The following is a 21622-nucleotide window of genomic DNA, read 5'->3' as shown; positions in this document are numbered from 1 at the left end:
CCATTCCTTGTCCAATACCTTCTGCGGTTATTTTACTCCCATCTGCAAGATAAATTGCTTCCTTCTTATTTCCATCAAGTTCAGTAAAGAAGCTTTTATCACTAGTCAGATGACGTGTTGCTCCTGAGTCAATAAACCAGCGTGACGATGACTCTTTATCAGTTACTTTAAATGTACCATTCCAGTGATTGGCATGTCGGTTGGAAATTGTGCTTTTTACTTTCTGTTTATTCTCCTTTTAGTGTAATTTCTGTTGTTCTGCTGTCCATATAGTACAGTCTTTCTTTAAATGTCCCTTTTTCTTACATCTAAAACATTCTCTTGTCTCTGTATTATGGGGCTTCTTGTCTGTCGCTTTAAGAGCATTTTCACTATCCTTTTCAGTGGAATCGTTTGCTCTTTTCTTCTATGATATTCATCTATAAGTCTGGTCTTTATAAACTCTAGTGTAATGTCTGCTTCAGGTCTTGTATCTCGTACATTTATCAGAGCACTGTATGAATCTGCTAAACTGCACAATAATATTGCTGCTTTATATGGCTTACCTTAATGTATTTACCGACTGATCTCAGCTGTGTTACCACCTCCGTCATGGAGTTTATATGCTCATGCATGTCTTTCCATGTAATTGATCTCATCTTGTAAAGTTTTCTTAGCAGGAATAGTTTCTGATTTAAGCTGGATCTTTCATGTAGCTTTTTCAATGCTTCCCACATTCCCTTTGCTGTCTTCTCATTCCTTCTGTGGATTAACTGATCATCCTACACTAATAAGCTGAATGTAGCTCTTGCTTGTCTGCTTTTCTTGTCCCATGTCTGATTATTATCATTGAGTCTGTCTGTAGTTATTACCTCCCATAAATCATCTTTAGACAATAACATTTCCACTTTGAACTTCCATAACTGATAGTTCTCAATGTTCAGCTTAGCTACTGTGAGTCTCAGCTCTGAACTATTGCTCATCTTTAACTTATTTGTCTTACTTGTTTGGAGACAATTGCTATGAAGTATTCTTTTGAATTCACAAAGTCCTTTTTGTATTCTATGCTGGGCCCATAACCTGATGCATAGTTTGGTCGCAGAAGAAACTTGTAGTAGATTATATGGGGTAATTCAACTTTTATCTACACAGAACATGAGGTACATGCATCAGCTTCTTAATACAGCATAACAGGAAGTCTGAAGGACCTTTTACCAGAGATAAAGTGAAACCAAAGTACAACAAGCATATGCATTACATTCAACTAAGCATATAACAGTAACAACATCGCCATCTACTCTCAGAAAGTGTAAACTCCTCCTGCACACAAATAATTCTGTATCTGTTGCATATCTGCCAACATAAATTATATCCATGTTCACTGGATGTTTTTTCTCAATCAGAAATTCTCAATGTACTTTCCACACCATTGCACATTAATAACTTGCAAAGTTGCTCAGATTACTTGATTTTCCCAGAATTAAGTATTTACATTGCAAATGATCCAAGGAAAACAAATTACTGATTGTCTTCTTCACTCCACATGAACTGTTGTCTATACAACAGGTGTCTGTAATACATTGGCCATTCAGCGTATAATACTGGTGGATAAAACACGACTGAACTTAAGACCTTCACAGACATCTACACATCATATGGGAGATCTCATGACATCTCTCCATCTACCTGAGGACCACTGGGATTTTCTTGGTTACAGTCTTCTGGAAAAAGAGGATGGGGACATCTCTCTGGTGCTGTGCTCTCACTCAATAGAACTGGAGGAAACACATACAGAGAATGAATTCATTTTTTGCACACAGATAATTATAAGCTGTGTGTATTTAGTCCTGTCTATTACCTGGTGATGTGAGGGGCTGGGGAACTTTCATCATGACGTCCTTGTACAGATCTTTGTGTTCTTCCAAATACTCCCACTCCTCCATGGAGAAATAGATGGTGACATCCTGACACCTTATAGGAACCTGACACATACAATGGTACAGTCATCACCCTGATCCCTTCATAACGTTACTGTATAATGTCCCAGCATTCCCAGCAGTGTCACCTCTCCAGTCAGCAGCTCAATCATCTTGTAGGTGAGTTCTAGGATCTTTTGGTCAGTGATGTCCTCATTTATCAGGGGGTGAGGTGGAGGCTCCATGATTGGGCTCAGGGGTCTTCCACATCCCTCAGACACAGGGGCCTGACAGCGCTCACTAGAGGTCTTCATTACTGTGTAATCCTGGTTATGGAGAGACACATTAATAAACCTCACTACAGACATTTCCAGAGTCCTCACCTATCCAGTTCTGTCCATCTGTTATTCCCATAGATAAGAATTATGTAATGTGACGTCATCAGGATCTCTCACCTCTCCAGTAAGCCGGAAGAGGATCTCTAGGGTGAGGTGTAATATCCTCTCCGCCATCTTGTCCCTGTCCCTCTCCATCCTTGTAGGGTCACTCAGGAAAATTCTCTTATATAGAAGATCTCCACTGAGAGGATCCGATATTGTAGGGACCTGAATGGGGAGATGATGATGTAACATCATAAAGATCCTATGTAATAATACAATGTCTAGAGATAACAAGGGAAAACATAGGGGGTGATAGAACATGTAGATATTTTATTCTCTTAGTATGGACTGGAACATTTAATATCTTATCAATGTATTTCCTCCATATTTGAGCACAAAGCACACCACATCTTCTCATAACCATTGCACCTAATAACTGACTGTAGCAGTAATGGCAGCATGTAGGAACCCTGATCTCTGTAAACCATCATGGAGCAGAACAGTTACTTCACAAACACATCACATACTGGCATTACCAAGGCAACAAAAATCGTCATTGGATAGATGTAACCAAAGACTGAAGGAAACCATCAAAGTTGAATAAAATTATACTTTGATATCTGGGATCCAATGTCTTATTCCAAAGAGATCCACATTTTTCGGATATGTAAATTAGGTGTTAAAATCTATGGGCATGACATATGTCTCCATGAGAATCTGCCTCCAGGGCTTATTATAAATGAAAGGGGGTGTTACCAGTGTAAGACATATAAAGAATGACCGTCTTTTATCCTAATATGCATGTCTCACATTGGTTGTTGCCCTTTTCATTTAAAATATGCTCTGGAGGCAGATTCTCAGGCAGGTCAATGTATGGCCCATAGATCTTAACACAAGAAAAATGTTGATTTCTCTGGAACATCAGATGGCAGACATCAAGGTATTATTTTATTCAGCTTCCTATGACCTACATTGGCAGACGGCTTAGGAGAGTTGATCCTAAAGAAGCAATAGCTTACATTTCATGGTGGGAGGACAATTGTCTATATATGACCACCAATCCATTTTTGGAATCTATAAAATAGTATGGTCATTATATAGATCATATTATCCTCACTTGGTGTGGCAAAAAGTTGTTCTGCCCTCTCTCTGGATTTCATTAATTCTATGGAATGTCAAAAAATACAGTTTCTTTCCTAGACGTCTCATTATTTGGAGACAAAGTTCATGGGACCATTAAAACTAAACCTGATAGAAACTCTATCAGTGGAATCAGTATTCTACATGCAGGTAGCTGTCATCCTAGACACACTATCACAAATCGACTTGATCTGACAATATGAACCAGAAGGCAAAATTATTAACAAGGCTCTTACAAAGGAGATCAAATAAAGTGACACTTTGCAGGGTCAAGAATATTGTGGATAAAAAAAAAAAAACACATAATGACTATTTGTCCAAAACTTTGAGACAACCAAAAACAAATAATCTATATTATAAGGAGAAGAAAAACAATATTATGACATTACCAAATGTATCCTGCGTCATCTTCGCATTTCAGATCAAAACAAAAATGTATCGAAAATACTTAAGAATGGAATCATGAGTGAGGGGAGACGAGGAGTCTACATTGGCAACATGATTTCTCCCAGCCTGCACACTTCAGAAGTGGGGCGATGCTATGAGCCTTGTGCTGGGAAGAGGGGGCGTCCAGGCGGTGCGAGGCTCTCATAAGATGGCGGAGCCCCCTTTCCCACTGATCTGCCTGCGGTGGGGTTTGGGAAAATGGCAGCATGCGCATATTGAGATCTCGGTAAAATACCTTCGGATTAAAAGATGCACCCCATTTTCTGCCCAGATTTGTGTCTGATAATCAGAAAAGTATGGTACATAAAAAACAATCAATTCACGTCATTAGTAATACTTACCAAATGATATAATTGATAAACTGCAATACTAAGTATGTTGCTAATGAAAAATAAATATTTTTGAGCAGATTTATGATTCTCAGTCACAAAATAACCAAAAAATCATTATCAGGAGCATCACATCATTTTTTGGGATATTCATTCTAATGATCTAACAGATTTTTGTGCCTTTGGCATAGAGAAGGTTAACAGACATAAGATGTAAGCTCCTAGTACGTGGTTGAAACGCGTCACATAAGGCTACTTTCACGCTTGCGTTGTGTGACATACGTCGCAATGCGTCGTTTTGGGGAAAAACGCATCCTGCAAAGTTGCCCGCAGGATGCGTTTTTTCTACATAGACTTGCATTAGCAATGTATTGCCACGTATGGCCACACGTCGCATCCGTCGTGCGACGGATGCGTCATGTTTTGGCAGCCGCGACGCACAAAAAAGTTCAATGTAACTTTTTTTGTGCGTTGTGACCGCCATTTTCGACCGCGCATGCACAGCCGGAACTCCGCCCCCTCCTCCCCAGAACTCACAATGGGCAGCGGATGCGTTGTACTACATTAACACACTGTCCGTTGGTAAGTCGGTTTGCGATGCCCCCGTACCGACACAAGTGTGAAAGTAGCCTTATCCGTGTCATTTTGAGATTTTTTTCTTGCTTTTCTTTTTTTCACTGTGTTTTTTATTTTTTGGAATAAATATATTTGCAATTCTTCTGGGCTTGTTGGATTTCAGCTATTGCCTCTTCGGTGCTACTCCACCTAGGAACCGGCTGTGATCTCCTTCCGTGCATCCCTCACTTTCTATCTTGGCTCTGGGAGTTACATTTAGTCTTGGGTGAGCTGACCTTAATTGTTTTTCCTCAGGGTTGGTCCTACTGACAGATAAATAAAACCCAATAAGCCTCACAAGAGAAATAACAGAAGCTCTGGCTCCAAAGAAAGAGAAGAAACGGCCGTCAGTAAGTTATATGGGAGCGAGACTAGGAATGTCACCAGCACTGAGTGGGTTAATGTCCCCTGCCCCCAGTAATGGGGAATCTCCAGCACCTACCTCCACCTGCAGAGCCGCACACCACATATATGGCTGTTCTGTGCGCACAGGACCTGTGATGAGGTCACAGGAGGGGAGGAGTCAGAGGTCACATGATCAGGGGCCTCATTGTATGCAGGACTCTGCTGTGCAGGTTGTCATGGTGCTGGATGAGGGGAAGTTTCTGTGTGGGGTCAGGAGGGGTTTACAGGGTGGATGTAGCAGAACTGTGTGTGTACGAGGTGTGTGGAGCAGAGCCACGTGTGTCCGAGGTGTATGGAGCGGAGCCGTGTGTGTAAGAGGTGTACGGAGCGGAGCCGTGTGTGTAAGAGGTGTACGGAGCGGAGCCGTGTGTGTAAGAGGTGTACGGAGCGGAGCCGTGTGTGTAAGAGGTGTACGGAGCGGAGCCGTGTGTGTAAGAGGTGTACGGAGCGGAGCCGTGTGTGTAAGAGGTGTACGGAGCGGAGCCGTGTGTGTAAGAGGTGTACGGAGCGGAGCCGTGTGTGTAAGAGGTGTACGGAGCGGAGCCGTGTGTGTAAGAGGTGTACGGAGCGGAGCCGTGTGTGTAAGAGGTGTACGGAGCGGAGCCGTGTGTGTAAGAGGTGTACGGAGCGTAGCTGTATGTGTACGAGGTGTACGGAGCTGAGCAGAGCTGTGTGTGTATGGAGTGGCACTGAATGTGTATGGAGTGGCACTGAATATGTACGGAGTGGAGCCGTGTATGTACAACATGTACAGAGCTGAGCCCTGTGTGTACGTGTACGAGGTGTATGGAGCGGAGATGTGTGTGTATGGAGTGGCGCTGCATATGTACGGAGAGGAGCCGTGTGTACGAGGTGTATGGAGCGGAGCTGTGTGTGTACGGAGCAGAGCTGTGTGTGTATGGAGTGGCGCTGCATGTACGAACCGGACCCGTGTGTGAACGAGGTGAATGGAGCAGAGCCGTGTATGTATGGAGCAGAGCTGTGTGTATGGAGTGGCGCTGCATATGTACGGCGAGGAGCCGTGTGTGAACAGAGAGGAGCCGTGTGTGTACGGAGCAGAGCTGTGTGTGTATGGAGTGGCACTGCATGTAGGAAGCGGAGCCGTGTGTGTACGAGGTGTAGGGAGCGGAACTGTGTGTGTACAAGATGTATGGAGCGGAGCCGTGTGTGTACGAGGTGTATGGAGCGGAGCTGTGTGTATGTAGTGGCGCATATGTACGGAGAGGAGACGTGTGTGTACGAGGTGTATGGAGCGGAGCCGTGCGTGTACGGAGCGGAGCTGTGTGTGTATGGAGTGGCGCTGCATGTACGAACCGGAGCCGTGTGTACGAGGTGTACAGAACGGAGCCGTGTGTGTATGGAGCAGAGCTATGTGTGTATGGAGTGGCGCTGCATATATACGGAGAGGAGCCGTGTGTGTACGAGGTGTACAGAGCGGAGCTGTGTGTGTATGGAGTGGCGCTGCATATGTACAGCGAGGAGGTGTACGGAGCGAAGCTGTGTGTGTACGGAGCAGAGCTGTGTGTGTATGGAGTGGCGCTACATGTACGGAGCGGAGCCGTGCGTGTCGAGGTGTACGGAGCGGAGCCGTGTGTGTACGGAGCAGAGCTGTGTGTGTATGGAGTGGCGCTGCATATGTACGGAGAGGAGCCGTGTGTGTACAAGGTGTGCAGAGCGGAGCTGTGTATGTATGGAGTGGCGCTGCATATGTCTAGCGAGGAGCCGTGTGTGAACGAGGTGTACGGAGCGTAGCAGTGTGTGTATGGAACAGAGCTGTGTGTCTATGGAGTGGCGCTACATGTATGGAGCTGAGCCCTGTGTGTACGAGGTGTACGGAGCGGAGCTGTATGTGTATGAAGCAGAGCTGTGTGTGTATAGAGTGGCGCTGCATATGTACGGCGAGGAGCCGTGTGTGAACGAGGTGAACGCAGAGGAGTCATTAGTGTGTACGGAGCAGAGCTGTGTGTGTATGGAGTGGTGCTGCATGTACGAAGCGGAGCCGTGTGTGTACGAGGTGTAAGGAGCGGAGCAGTATGTACGAGATGTACGGAGCGGAGCCGTGTGTGTATGGAGCAGAGCTGTGTGTGTATGGAGTGGTGCTGCATATGTGCGGAGCGGAGCCGTGTGTGTATGACATGTACGGAGCGGAGCCGTGTGTGTACGAGGGGTACGGAGCGAAGTTGTGTGTGTACGGAGCAGAGCTTTGTGTGTATGTAGTGGCGCTGCATATGTACGGATAGGAGCCATATGTGAACGAGGTGTACAGAGAGGAGCCGTGTGTGTACGGAGCAGAGCTGTATGTGTAGGAGTGGTGCTCCATATGTACAGAGAGGAGCCGTGTGTGTATGGAGTGGCGCTGCATGTACGAAGCGGAGCCGTGTGTGTACGAGGTGTACGGAGCGTAGCCGTGTGTGTACGGAGCAGAGCTGTGTGTGTATGGAGTGGCGCTGCATGTAGGAACCGGAGCCGTGTGTGTACGAGGAGTACGGAGCGGAGCCGTGTGTGTATGGAGCAGAGCTGTGTGTGTATGGAGTGGTGCTGCATATGTACGGAGAGGAGCCGTGTGTGTTCGAGGTGTGCAGAGCTGAGCTGTGTGTATGGAGTGGCGCTGCATATGCACGGCAAGGAGCCGTGTGTGAACGAGGTGTACGGAGTGGAGCCGTGTGTGTATTGAGCTTAGCTGTGTGTGTATGGAGTGGCGCTACATATCCGGAGCTGAGCCATGTGTGTACTAGGTGCACGGAGCGGAGCTGTGTGTACGAGGTGTACAGATCGGAGCCATGTGTGTATGGAGCAGAGCTGTGTGTGTATAGAGTGGCGCTGCATATGTACGGAGAGGAGCCGTGTGTGCAAGGTGTACGGAGCGGAGCTGTGTGTGTATGGAGTGACGCTGCATATGTACGGCGATGAGCCGTGTGTGAACGAGGTGAACGGAGAGGAGCCATGTGTGTTCGGAGCAGAGCTATGTGTGTATGGAGTGGCGCTGCATGTACGAAGCGGAGCCGTGTGTGTACAAGGTGTACCGAGCCGTGTGTGTACGAGGTGTACGGAGCGGAGCCGTGTGTGTACGGAGCAGAGCTGTGTGTATGGAGTGGCGCTGCATATGTACGGAGCGGAGCCGTGTGTGTATGACATGTATGGAGCGGAACCATGTGTGTACGAGGTGTACGGATCGGAGCCGTGTGTTTACGAGGTGTACGGAGTGGAGCCGTGTGTGTACGAGGTGTACGGAGCGGAGCCGTGTGTGTACGAGGTGTACGGATCGGAGCCATGTGTGTACGAGGTGTACGGAGTGGAGCCGTGTGTGTATGGAGGACGTGGCATATGTATGGAGAGAAGCCGTGTGTGTACGAGGTGTACAGAGCGGAGCTGTGTGTGTATGGAGTGGCGCTGCATATGTACGGATAGGAGCCGTAGGTGAACGAGGTGTACAGAGCGGAGCCGTGTGTGTATGGAGCAGAGCTGTGTGTGTATGGAGTGGCGCTGCATATGTACGCAGAGGTATATTGAAGGAAATGGAGCGTACTCTGCCAACTAGGTGGTGCAGGCTGTACTTGGGAAAAAAAAAAATAGTCTAAGGCTACTTTCACACTGGCGTTTTTTTTAATACGTCGCAATGCGTCGTTTAGGGGAAAAAACACATCCTGCAAAGTTGTTTGCAGGATGCGTTTTTGCCCCATAGAGTTACATTACCGACGCATTGCGACATATTGACCCACGTCGCAACCGTCTTGCGACGGTTGCGCCGTGTTGTGGCGGACCGCCGGGAGCAAAAAACGTTAAATGTAATGTTTTTTGCAGCCGACGGACCGCTTTTTCCGCCCCCACCTCCCCGCACCTTACAATGGGGCAGCGGATGCGCCGGAGAAATGCATCCGCTGCACTCGTTGCGCGGCACAACAAACGCTAGCGTCGGACTCTCGGCCCGACGCAATGCGACGGGGAGATTTCCGATGCTAGTGTGAAAGTAGCCTAATAGGCAAGAAAAAAGCCGCACTCTCTCAGGATATATCTTGCAAAAGGTGATGTATTTATTCACATGTGTTGAAACATAAATATATTCACACACAGAGCAGGAAGAGAAAACGGAGTAACGTTTCGACCCTATTCCGGGTCTTTCTCAAGCTGTGTTACAGATAGTAGACAAAGTGAAGTATGGTCCCTTTAAGGGCTCCTCCTGGCGTGCTGGGGTATCCTGCTTCTTTAGAGGTGTTTTCTTGCCTATGTACGGAGAGGAGCCGTATGTATACGAGGTGTACGGAGCGTAGCCGTGTGTGTATGAGGTGTAGGGAGCGTAGCCGTGTGTGTACGAGGTGTAGGGAGCGTAGCCGTTTGTGTACGAGGTGTACGGAGCAAAGCCGTGTGTGTACGAGGTGTACGGAGCAGAGCCGTGTGTGTACGAGGTGTACGGAGAGGAGCCGTGTGTGTACGAGGTGTACGGAGCAGAGCCATGTGTGTACGAGGTGTACGGAGAGGAGCCGTGTGTGTACGAGGTGTACGGAGCAGAGCCATGTGTGTATGAGGTGTACGGAGAGGAGCCGTGTGTGTACGAGGTGTACGGAGCGGAGCCGTGTGTGTACAGAGCAGAGCTGTGTGTGTATGGAGTGGGACTGCATATGTACATCGAGGAGTCGTGTGTGAGTGAAGTGTACAGAGCGTAGCCGTGTGTGTACGGAGTAGAGCTGTGTGTGTATGGAGTGGCGCTACATGTACGGAGCGGAGCTGTGTGTGTACGAGGTGTATGGAGCAGATCCATGTGTGTATGGAGCAGAGCTGTGTGTGTATAGAGTGGCACTACATATGTACGGCGAGGAGCCGTGTGTGTACGAGGTGTACAGAGTGGAGCCGTGTGTACAGAGCAGAGCTGTGTGTGTATAGAGTGGCGCTGCATATGCACGGAGAGGAGCCGTGTGTGTACGGAGGGGAAACGTGTATATGGAGTAGCGCTGCATGCAGGGCCGCCATCAGGGCATTACGGCCGTGACTGGCGTATGGGGCCTGGTGGGCAGAGGGGCCCCGTCTCATCTGCCCATCGGGCCCGGGCCCCAGCGGCAGGCTTCAGACAGTACAGTGAACCTGCATCTGAGACGCAGGTTCAGTGTCCTCTGTTGCTTGCGGGGCCCGCAAGGCAACAGTTAAAGCTGGCAGTGACGTCAGCGGATACGGACGTCATTCGCCGGCGACTCCGCGCTGATGCCTGCGATGGACGTCGGCGCTGGAGCCCGGCCAGGTAAGGAGAAAGGTTTTTTGTTTTTTTTTTACTGAATGCGGCAAGCCCGGGGCATGATAAAGACAAGAGGGCAGGATGGGAGACACAGGGGCGTGATGGAGACACGGGGGCAGGAATGTGATACACGGGGCAGGAATGTGATACACGGGGCAGGAATGTGATACACGGGGCAGGAATGTGAGACACGGGGCAGGAATGAAAACACGGGACAGGAATGTGAGACACGAGGCAGGAATGAAAACACGGGGCAGTAATGTGAGACACGGGGCAGAATGTGTGACACGGGGAAGAATGTGCGACACAGGGGCAGGATGGAGACAAATGGGGCAGGAATATAAGGCAGGATGGAGACAGATGGGGCAGGATGGAGACAGGGCAGGATGGAGACAAATGGGGCAGGAATAGGGGCAGGATGGAGACAGATGGGGCAGGAATATGGGGCAGGATGGAGGCAGATGGGGCAGGATGGAGACAGATGGGGCAGGAATATGGGGCAGGATGGAGACAGATGGGGCAGGAATATGGGGCAGGATGGAGACAGATGGGGCAGGATGGAGACAGATGGGGCAGGATGGAGACAGATGGGGCAGGAATATGGGGCAGGATGGAGACAGATGGGGCAGGAATATGGGGCAGGATGAAGACAGATGGGGCAGGAATATGGGGCAGGATGGAGACAGATAGGGCAGGATGGAGACAGGTGGGGCAGGAACATGGGGCAGGATGGAGACAGATGGGGCAGGATGGAGACAGATGGGGCAGGGATATGGGGCAGGATGGAAACATGGGGCAGGATGGAGACACAGGACATGATGGAGACAAATGGGGCTGGAATATAGGGCAGGATGGAGACAGATGGGGCAGGATGGAGACAGATGGGGCAGGAAGGATATGATGGAGACAGATGGGGTGGCAGGATCATGGGACAGATGGGGAGATCATGTGGGGGCAGAATGTGAGAACATATGGCTGGAGCCAGGAATGAGATACACGGGCCAGGATGGGGGATATTATTACCATAGGGGCTAATTAAGGGATATTATTACTGCAGTGATGTATTTATTTTATTTTTTGAGGATACTGTTTTAAATGGAGGCCGGTCCTGTTACTGTGTAGAGTGACATTATGTTGCCTTTTTTTCTTCATCTGGTGTAGTGTAGAAGTTGTGGAAAAAATTAAGCAATGTGTTCTGCAAGAGGAGCTCTAGATAACTGTGTTATTTCCTGCAGTGACAAGTCCCGGCTGGAAGACGTGATGGCGGTCTGTGCTGCATAAAGATGGAAAGCGAGGCTGAAGGACTTCATCTAGAGACGTCACTGGTGAGTCAATGTGTTACCTGTACACGGACACTGCATACTAAGTACAGATCTCCTGTGTATAATGGCACATATGGTGATATTAGTATTGTGGGTTTTTTCTATTAATGATCAGTATTGCAGTATTCAGTCACTATGTGGTGGTAATATGTGGTCTGGTCATGGTGTGGTGGCATTTGTTCCCTGCATGTAGTATTATTGACCACCATGTGGTGGTAATATGTGATTTGGGCATGATGCGGAGATATTTGTTCCTTGTATGTGGTATTATTCAGTCACTGTGGTGGTAATATGGTGTCTGGTTATGGTGTGGTGGTATTTGTCCCTTGTATGCGATATTATTGGTCATTTTAAAAATAAATAAAAATATACCTAAATTGTATTGCATGTTTTAACAAATTTTTAATAGGTTACAGTAGCGTAGGGCACGGCCAAAAGAGTCTGCCGTGTCGTGGTGGCAGATTAGAAAAATCTTTTGGCCAAAACAAAAGCTGTTATATGTGTGATCTGGTGATGGGAACTGTTAGGGTATGTGCACACGCTGCGGATTTTGCTGTGAATCCGCAGCGGATCCGCAGCTGCGGGTCAGCAGCAGTTTCCCATGTGTTTACAGTATAATGTAAACCTATGGGAAACGAAATCCGCAGTGCACATGCTGCGGGAAAAAACGCGCGGAAATGCAGCGGTTTACATTCCACAGCATGTCAATTCTTTGTGCGGATTCCACTGCGGGTTTACACCTGCTCCAATAGAAGACTGCAGGTGTAAACCCACAGCGGAATCCGCAATAGAAACCGCGATAAATCTGCAGGAAAAACCACAGCCCTCACAGATACGTGTGAACATACCCTTAATGTGTGATAGGGGAGAAGTGGAGTTGTTCCAAGAGAGAGCGGTGGGGCTGTGGACAGTTCGAGGGGTAAGGGCAGAGCTGGGGTGGAGCCTGGGCGGAGTCTCAAGGGGGCCCCGAAAATGTTGCCGGTATGGGGCCCCGAAATTCCTAGTGGCAGCCCTGGCTGCATGTACGGAGCACCCTCCTGCTGTTTGGAAGTTTGGTACTTTTAGGACCCATCACACCTTGAACTTGAACCTTGCACTATCACTGTCTGACTCCAAACACTCCTAACCAGGAAGTTCTTCCCTTTTTTGTTTGCTGTAACCCTTCCCAGGGTGTGGGCTATTCCCAAACCATTTAATCATATCTTACCCAGTGTGTACTAACTATATCCCTACAGCCCTTCCCAATCCCTGGGGACAGCCCTCACATTAGACCTCCAGGAAACTGAACACAGGCAGTGTCAGACTGGGGTGCCAAGGGCCCACCAGTAACCAACTCCAGGGCACCACTTTTCAGCTACATTAAAATGTGACATCTCACAAATGTGTATAGCAATGAACGGGGTAGATTGGTAAATGAATAAGATGCCGCTTTTGTCTGTACATAGTGATTCAAGTAAATTGTTCCTAGTGCTGTTCATATAAGAGGGTGGTGGCCCACTCATACACAGGGGTCCACCGGAGGATTCTGCTGTGGGCCAGTCCAAGCCTGTGTGTGAGGTGAAAAGACCTTGCTTGTGTGGCTTAAGGTACCTTCACACTGAGCAACTTTCCAACGAGAACGACAACGATCCGTGACGTTGCAGCGTCCTGGATAGCGATCTTGTTGTGTTTGACACGCAGCAGCGATCAGGATCCCGCTGTGATATCGCTGGTCGTAGTTAGAAGGCCAGAACTTTATTTGGTCGTCAGGTCGGCGTGATTCGTCATGTTTGACAGCAAAAGCAACGATGCCTGCAATGGTTTTTCATGGAGCGAACAACCAGCGAGAACGATAAGTACGTCACTGGATCGCTCCTGCATCGTTCTGCTGTTGCTGTGTTTGACGTCTCCTAGCGACCTAAACAGCGACGCTGCAGCGATCGGCTCGTTGTCTATATCGCTGCAGCGTCGCTTAATGTGATGGTACCTTTAGTCTCAGCTGGAGGCGAAGTGAAGGTCTGACATTTAAACGGGTGAGACTGTGCTTTTCATGGACTGTTTACTTTCCAGTTTTGGTGCTGTTATACCTTTACTACCCAGAAGAGGCTGTTTTTGTTTGGATGAATGGTTTATGGACATTTAATAAATCGTACGTTTGTTTTGAACCAATGAATCAGATCCCTGTGTGTGCACCAGCGTCTAACTGAGAGCTGATCTCTTACAATTGGTGCTTGAAACACGGGCACAAATCCAAAGGAACACGAGTGATTGCCACGGAGATACTGCAGGTGTTGAGTAAAAGCGACTGCAGGAGCGAAAGCAGACAACATGGAGGAGCTAATAAAGCAACTGATGCTGGCTAATCTCCGTTTATAGCAGCAACACAGGCAGCAGATTGGCCTCCTATTTGCATCTGAGGAAGACGGTAAGGAGACACTTGCAATTGATGACCCAAGGTGATGACGTCGAGGCAGAGGTGTAGCTAGGGTTTTGGTTCAGGGGGGCAAAGCTTCTGAGTGGGCCCCTAACCAGGTAACCTTGATTACAACTGGATGACGCACCCTAAGGCTATGTGCACACGTTGCAGATTTTGCTGCGGATCTGCAGCTGCGGATTTGCAGCAGCTTTTCATGTGTTTACAGTACAATGGAAACCTATGAAAAACGCAATCCGCAGTGCCCATGCTGCGGAAAAAAACGCGCGGAAATGCTACGGTTTACATTCCGCAGCATGTCAATTATTTGTGCCAATTCCGCAGCGGTTTACACCTGCTCCATAATAGGAATCCGCAGGTGGAATCCGCACAAAATTCGCAGTAAATCCACAGGTAAACCGCAGTGCCTTTTACCTGCAGATTTATGAAATCCGCTGCGGAAAAATCCGCAGAGCTAAAAAATACGTGTGCACATACCCTAATAGTGGAGGAGAACCTCAGCAGATGACAGCGCTGTTACTGAAGATAATCTCTATACAAAGATTAACATGGATATTACCGCAATATGGTCAGTGGTAGATACCAACCCTGCAGAACATATACAGTAAGTGATCACTGCACAGTTACAGATGGTGACTTACCGCTGACGTCCTTTCTGATGGAATCGTTCACTTTTCCCGTCTTTTCCATCTGGCCCAGACCGACATGACAACTTCTTACAGCTTCAACTCATCTGCAGACAATACAACAAAGACACATTTCACTTCTCTTGTTTTAGCACATCACCATCTATTCCAAACCTGCACAAACTTCTCATCCTAATAGTACCCCAATAGTGAGCCGCTGCTGCCATATGTGTCCCTATTAGTGTTGAGCATTCCGATTCTGCAAATATCGGGTATCGGCCGATATTCGCTGTATCGGAATTCCGATACAGAGTTCCGATATTTTTGAGATATCGGAAATCGGAATCGGAAGTTCCTATAGTGAAATTATGCAGTATAATGAAGTGTGGGCGGTGCGTGGGCGGACACTGTGAGAGTCTGTATGTGCGGGCAGGGTCTGCGCGGGCCAGCCAGGGATGTATACCTGCCTGCTGGGGCTCTGTGCGGGCCTACTGGGGCTCTCTGGGGTCTGTGGCGTGCGGGGTGTCTCTGCATGGCGTGCGGGGTCTCTGTGCGGGGTGTCTCTGTGCGGTGTCTCTGTGCGGGGTCTCTGTGTGTCGTGCGGGGTGTCTCTGTGCGGCGTGCGGGGTCTCTGTGCGGCGTGCGGGGTGGCTCTGTGCGGCATGCGGGATTTCTCTGTGCGGCGTGTCTCTGTGCAGCATGCGAGGTGCCTCTGTGCGGCGTGTGGGGTGTCTCTGTGCGGCGTGCAGGGTCTCTGTTCAGCATGCGGGGTCTCTGTGCGGCGAGAGGGGTGTCTGTGCGGGGTCTCTGTGCGGCGGGCGGGGTCTCTGTGTGGCGTGCTGAGGCTCTGTGCGGGCATTGTCCGATGGGACTAGAAGTCCCATCGGATGATGCCTGCTACACTGACAGTGATTGACACATTAGCCAATGATGGGACAGTAGTAGTCCCATCATCCGGCTAATGTGTTGAATGGAAATAAAAAAAAAATTACTCCATACATACTCCATACATACTCCATACAGTACATACATATAGACATACAGTACATTAACCATAGAGTTCATACTCACCATTACTTGTCATTTTGATCCCTGAAGCCAGTGTCAACCTGTAAAAAAGATGAAAAAAAACAAACAACCAATATACTCCCTGTCCGCAGAAATCCACGAGTGTCCCACGACGATCTCCCGTGGAGAGCAGCAGCATCAGAAGATGCGACCGCTCTCCAGGGGCCCCAGAAACACAATGACGGGATTCCTCCACCACTGTAAAAAAATAGTCCCTAGCCTCACTTATGGCATTGCTGGGTGAGAAATTTTCCCATGCAGCAATTGCCATAAAGTGAGCCTTTGTCCTAAGGTAACCTCTCAGTGATGCACTGCAGGAGCCATTGTGTCACTGAGGGTCCTATGGAGCAGTGACATCACCCGATTTTTCCACTGGATCGTTTTTTTTCGCCGGATCGTTTTTTTTCCACCGGATCCGTTTTTTCTCCACCAGATCCGTTTTTTCCGCCGGATCTGTTTTTTTTCACGGGATCCGTTTTTTTTCCTCCTGATCCGTTTTTTCCTCAGAGTTGTATTAGCGCTGGATCCGTCGCTGTTCGTTTTTTGCTGAATCCGTTGCTGTGCGTTTTTTCGCCAGCCAGAAAAACCGTTCCTCTGTATGTGTTTTCCGTCCGGCGGAAGCTTTTTTGACGGATCCTGCAAAAAACGTATGAAACGTGTGGCCATCAGGCACAATCCGGCGCTAATACAGCTCTTGAGAAAAAAACAGATCCAGAGGAAAAAAACGGATCTGGCAGAAAAAAACGGATCCGGCGGAAAAAACTGATCCGGTGGGGAAAAACCCGATCTGGCGGGAAAAAAACGATCCGGCGGAAAAAAACGGATCCGGCGGAAAAAAACGATCCGGTGGGAAAAAACGGATCTGGTGGAAAAAAACAGGTCCTGCAAATGTGCTCGCAGGATGCGTTTTTTCCCATAGACTTGTATTAGCAACGGATCCGTCGTGTTTTGGTGGACCGTCGGCACGAAAAAACGTTCAAGTGATCGTTTTTTGGCCATTGCGCCCGCCATTTTCTACCGCGCATGTGCGGCAGGAACGCCGCCCCCTCCTCCCCGGACTTCAGAATGGGCAGCGGATGCGTTGAAAAACTTCATCCGCTGCCCACGTCGTGCACAAATGTCACAACGTGCGTCGGTACGTCGGCCCGATGCATAGCGACGGACCCATACCGACGCAAGAGTGAAAGAGGCCTTAATGAGCGTTGAATTAAAAAAAAAACGGAAAAAAAACGGCGTGGGCTCCCGCGCAATTTTCTGCGCCAGAGGGGGAAAGCCGATGGCCGGGGGCCAATATTTGTAGCCTGCTATGAATATCAACCCGCAACTGTCTGCGTAGCCTTTTCTGGCTATTAAAATAGGGGGACCCCCCCAAAAAATGACGTGGGGTCCCTGTTAAAAATGATTATTTCGCAAAAATATTTAATCAGGACTATTCACTAGGTGCTTACTCTTAAAAGAAAAATGTCACGGTATTCTCATGAAAAATATAGTGGTTTATTGAATTATCCACCATTGCAGCAAAAACATAAAGGTAGATGAAATAGTTACGAACAGATTGTCCAAGTGTAAATATCAGCGCTTGTCTTGTTACTCATCTTTCCCAAGGTCCTGAATGGTAAAACCGTCTGTCTGTGTGAAGTCTGAAGTCATCATGGCATGGAGTGGAATTATGGCATGGCTAACAGCTGTTGCTTCTTTGTCCGACGTCCATGGAGAATGACGGTGAAGGCAGGGGTGACAGTCCCACGTGACAAAAGACCCCCACACCCTCCTAAAAGACGTTTATATATGTTTCCTACAGACCACGTGTTCTCTGTATATGGTGTTAACTTCTACTCTGAGCTACATACACAGAAATAGCTTTTGATAGTGTCAGCAAGAAACAATGTGCTCAGTACAGAATAAGAATAATTAATATTTAACAGTCCCCCTATATTTTATAGCCAGAAAGGCTACGCAGACAGCTGCAGGCTGATATTCATAGCCTAGAGAGGGGCCATGGATATTGCCCCCCCCCCGGCTACAAATACCAGTCCGCAGCCACCCCAGAAATGGCGCATCTGTAAGGTGCCAATTCCGGCACTTAGCCCCTCGCTTCCCACTCCCATGTAGCGGTGGGATATGGGGTAATAAGGGGTTAATGTCACCTTGCTATTGTAAGGTGACATTAAGCCGGGTTAATAACGGAGAGGCGTCAATAAGACGCCTATCCATTATTAATCCAATAGTAAGAAAGGGTTAATAAAACACGCACACATTAGGAAAACAGTATTTTAATATGCTTCATTTAACCATACTTACCATACTTCTGCGCCTGCAAAAAAACCATAAAATAATAAACCGTATACTACCTGTCCGCCGTAGTCCAATTAATAGAGTGTCCCACGACGATCTCCCCTATAGAACAGTGACATCGGGTGATGTCACTGCTCTATAGGACCCTCAGTGAAACACTGACAGGAGGCAATGGCTCCTGCAGTGCATCACTGAGAGGTTACCTTAGGACAAAGGCTCACTTTATGGCAATTGCTGCGTGGGAAAAATTCTCACCCAGCAATGCCATAAGTGAGGCTAGGGACTATTTTTTTACAGCGGCGGAGGAATCCCTTTCTCTCGTCATTGTCTTTCTGGAGCCCCTAGAGAGCGGTTGCAACAGCTGTTGCTGCCGTTCTCCATGGGAGATCGTCGTGGGACACTCGTGGATTTCTGCGGACAGGGAGTATATTGGTTGTTTGTTTTTTTCACCTTTTTTACAGATGACATTGGCTTCGGGGATCAAAATGACAAGTAATGGTGAGTATGAACTCTATGGTTAATGTACTGTATGTCTATATGTCTGTACTGTATGGAGTATGTATGGAGTATTTTTATTTTTTCATTCATCACATTAGCCGGATGATGGGACTACTACTGTCCCATCATTGGCTAATGTGTCAATCACTGTCAGTGTAGCAGGCATCTTCCGATGGGACTTGCAGTCCCATCAGACGATGCCCGCAGAAAGCCCCAGTACGCCGCACAGAGACACTCCGCACAGAGACACCCCGAACGCCGCACAGAGACATCCCGCACGCCGCATAGAGACGCCGCACAGAGCCCCAGCACGCCACGCCAACCCCCAGAGACCCCCGGTAGGTCCGCACAGAGCCCCAGCAGGCTGGTACACATCCCTGGCAGGCCCGCGCCGACCCCGCCCGCACATACAGACACTCAGTGTCCGCCCACGCACCTCCCACACTCTTCCCCCCTCCGGAAGAGGATGTAGAAGGACAGAAATGGCTTATTTACATTCCGATATTTGTGTCCCATTGACTTGCATTGGTATCGGGTATCGGCAATATCCAATATTTTTTGGCTATCGGCCGATCCAATCCGATACTGATACTTCTGGATATCGGAAAGTATCACTCAACACTAGTCCCTATTACTTCACCTGCTGTGTAGTTCTCTGTGCCCTCTAAATTCTAAAGCACCCCTCTAGAATATAGTAATGCTGGGTGCAAATGCCCTAGAAAACAGTGCCCACATTTTGCTCCCTAGAAAGTAATATTGTCCTGTGTGCCCCTTTGATAGTCACATTAACCTGAGTTCCCCTATAACAATAAGTGCCCACTTAACATTGAATAATGTCCCGAGTCTCCCCCTGTTCAGCTCCCTTATACACAGCATGATGCTCTCTTATACATAACATGATGCCTCATCACTGTAATGAACCCCCACACAGTATACTAACCCCTTACTAGCCCCAAACTGCTTGATGGCCCCAACACTGTATGATGGGCCCCTAGATAGCCTCTATATAGAATAATGTGCCAGATAGTCCTCAAAATAGTATAATGCACCCCCATAGGCCTGTATAGTATAATGCACTCCCATTAGGCAGTCTGTATAGTATAATGCACTCCCCATAGGCCTGTATAGGATAATGCACCCCCATAGGCAGCCTACATAGTATAATGCACCCCCATTAGGCAGTCTGTATAGTATAATGCGCCCCCATTAGGCAACTTGTATAGTATAATGCACCCCCTTAGGCCAGTTTCACACGTCAGTGGCTCCGGTACGTGAGGTGACAGTTTCCTCACGTACCGGAGACACTGACTCACGTAGACACATTGAAAGCAATGTGTCACTGCACATGTCAGTGTGTTTTCACGGACCGTGTGTCCGTGTGCAAAACACAGAGACATGTCAGTGTTCGTGGGAGCGCACGGATTACACGGACCCATTAAAGTAAATGGGTCCGTGTAAAACACGTACCGCACACGGATGCTGTCCATGTGCAGTCCGTGTGCCTTGCAGGAGACAGCGCTGTCCCCCCCCACGTGGTGCTGAAGCGGCCATTCATATCTTCTCTCCAGCAGCGTTCGCTGGAAAGAAGATATGAAAAATCCTTTTTATTTTTTTTGTCCCCGTGTTTAAAAAAAAGATCCCTGTCGCCACCCCCCTCCCACCCCCTGTGTGCCCCCCCCCCGCTGTTACTAAAATACTCACCCGCCTCCCTCGCTGTGTCCTGTCCTCGCCGCACCTTCTCCTGTATGAGCGGTCACGTGGGGCTGCCGATTACATTCATGAATATGCGGCTCCACCTCCCATAGGGGTGGAGCCACATATTCATTACTGTAATAAGCGGCACCACGTGACCGCTCATACAGGAGAAGGTGCGGCGAGGACAGGACGCAGCGAGGGAGCCAGGTGAGTATTTTAGTAACAGCGGGGAGCGCACAGGGGGTGGGAGGGGGGTGGCGATCGGGATCTTTATTTTAAACACGAGGACAAAAAAAAAAGGATTTTTCATATCTTCGTTCCAGCGAACGCTGCTGGAGACAAGATATGAATGGCCACTTCAGCACCAGATGCAGGGGACAGCGCTTATCTCTAGCGCTTTCTCCTGCACGCTCCGTGTGGTACCCAGTCGGCACACGAGCTGCACACGTGTGCCGCCCGTGTGCCACACTGATGTACATGGGAGCACACGGACACGGATAATTCCGGTACCGGTTTTTCCGGTACCGGAATTATCTGGACGTGTGAGACTGGCCTTAGGCAGCCAGTACAATACAATGCAGTCCCATTAAACAGCCTGTTGTTGTGAATTCTGTGGCAGAGCTCCCTCCTGTGGTCACAAGTGGTACTTCGGCTGATTCTCTCTATGAGCTTCCGTTGGTGGAGGAGAGTGGTACTGCGGCTTCTGAGTTTCCTTCCTCAGGTGATGTGGTGAAGTCGTTAGGTGCTGCTCTATTTAACTCCACCTAGTGCTTTGATCCTGGCCTCCAGTCAATGTTCTAGTATTGGACTTGTTTCCTCCTGGATCGTTCCTGTGGCCTGCTGCTCTGCATAGCTAAGTTCCGCTTTTGTTATTTTGTTTGCTGTTTTTTCTGTCCAGCTTGCTTATTTGTTTTTTCTTGCTTGCTGGAAGCTCTGGGACGCAGAGGGTGTACCTCCGTGCCGTTAGTCGGTACGGAGGGTCTTTTTGCCCCCTTTGCGTGGTTGTTTGTAGGGTTTTGTGTTGACCGCAAAGTTACCTTTCCTATCCTCGCTCTGTTCAGAAAGTCGGGCCTCACTTTGCTAAATCTATTTCATCTCTACGTTTGTCTTTTCATCTTAACTCACAGTCATTATATGTGGGGGGCTGCCTTTTCCTTTGGGGTATTTCTCTGAGGCAAGGTAGGCTTATTTTCTATCTTCAGGCTAGCTAGTTTCTCAGGCTGTGCCGAGTTGCATAGGGAGCGTTAGGCGCAATCCACGGCTGCCTCTA

The 21622-nt window shown here is 48.4% G+C and overlaps 1 protein-coding gene across 1 annotated transcript in view; it reads right to left on the bottom strand.

Annotated features, from left to right (window-relative positions):
* LOC138664113 (zinc finger protein 665-like) overlaps positions 1–4119 on the bottom strand; it is a 53648-nt gene extending 49529 nt beyond the window's left edge. The window contains exons 1-4 of the mRNA XM_069750539.1: positions 2351–4119; positions 2045–2221; positions 1838–1961; positions 1666–1754 (exon numbers count right to left, since the gene is read on the bottom strand). Coding sequence (XP_069606640.1) covers positions 1666–1754; positions 1838–1961; positions 2045–2221; positions 2351–2596 — 636 coding nt within the window. The 5' untranslated portion in view covers positions 2597–4119. The remainder of the gene's footprint in view (positions 1–1665; positions 1755–1837; positions 1962–2044; positions 2222–2350) is intronic.
* Between the last annotated feature and the right edge of the window lie 17503 nt (positions 4120–21622).

The sequence above is a fragment of the Ranitomeya imitator genome, chromosome 2 (genome assembly GCF_032444005.1).
Source record: "Ranitomeya imitator isolate aRanImi1 chromosome 2, aRanImi1.pri, whole genome shotgun sequence".
In the NCBI taxonomy this organism is placed as follows: domain Eukaryota; kingdom Metazoa; phylum Chordata; class Amphibia; order Anura; family Dendrobatidae; genus Ranitomeya; species Ranitomeya imitator.
Note: the sequence above shows the minus strand (reverse complement) of the source record. Positions and strands in the feature narration are given on the sequence as shown.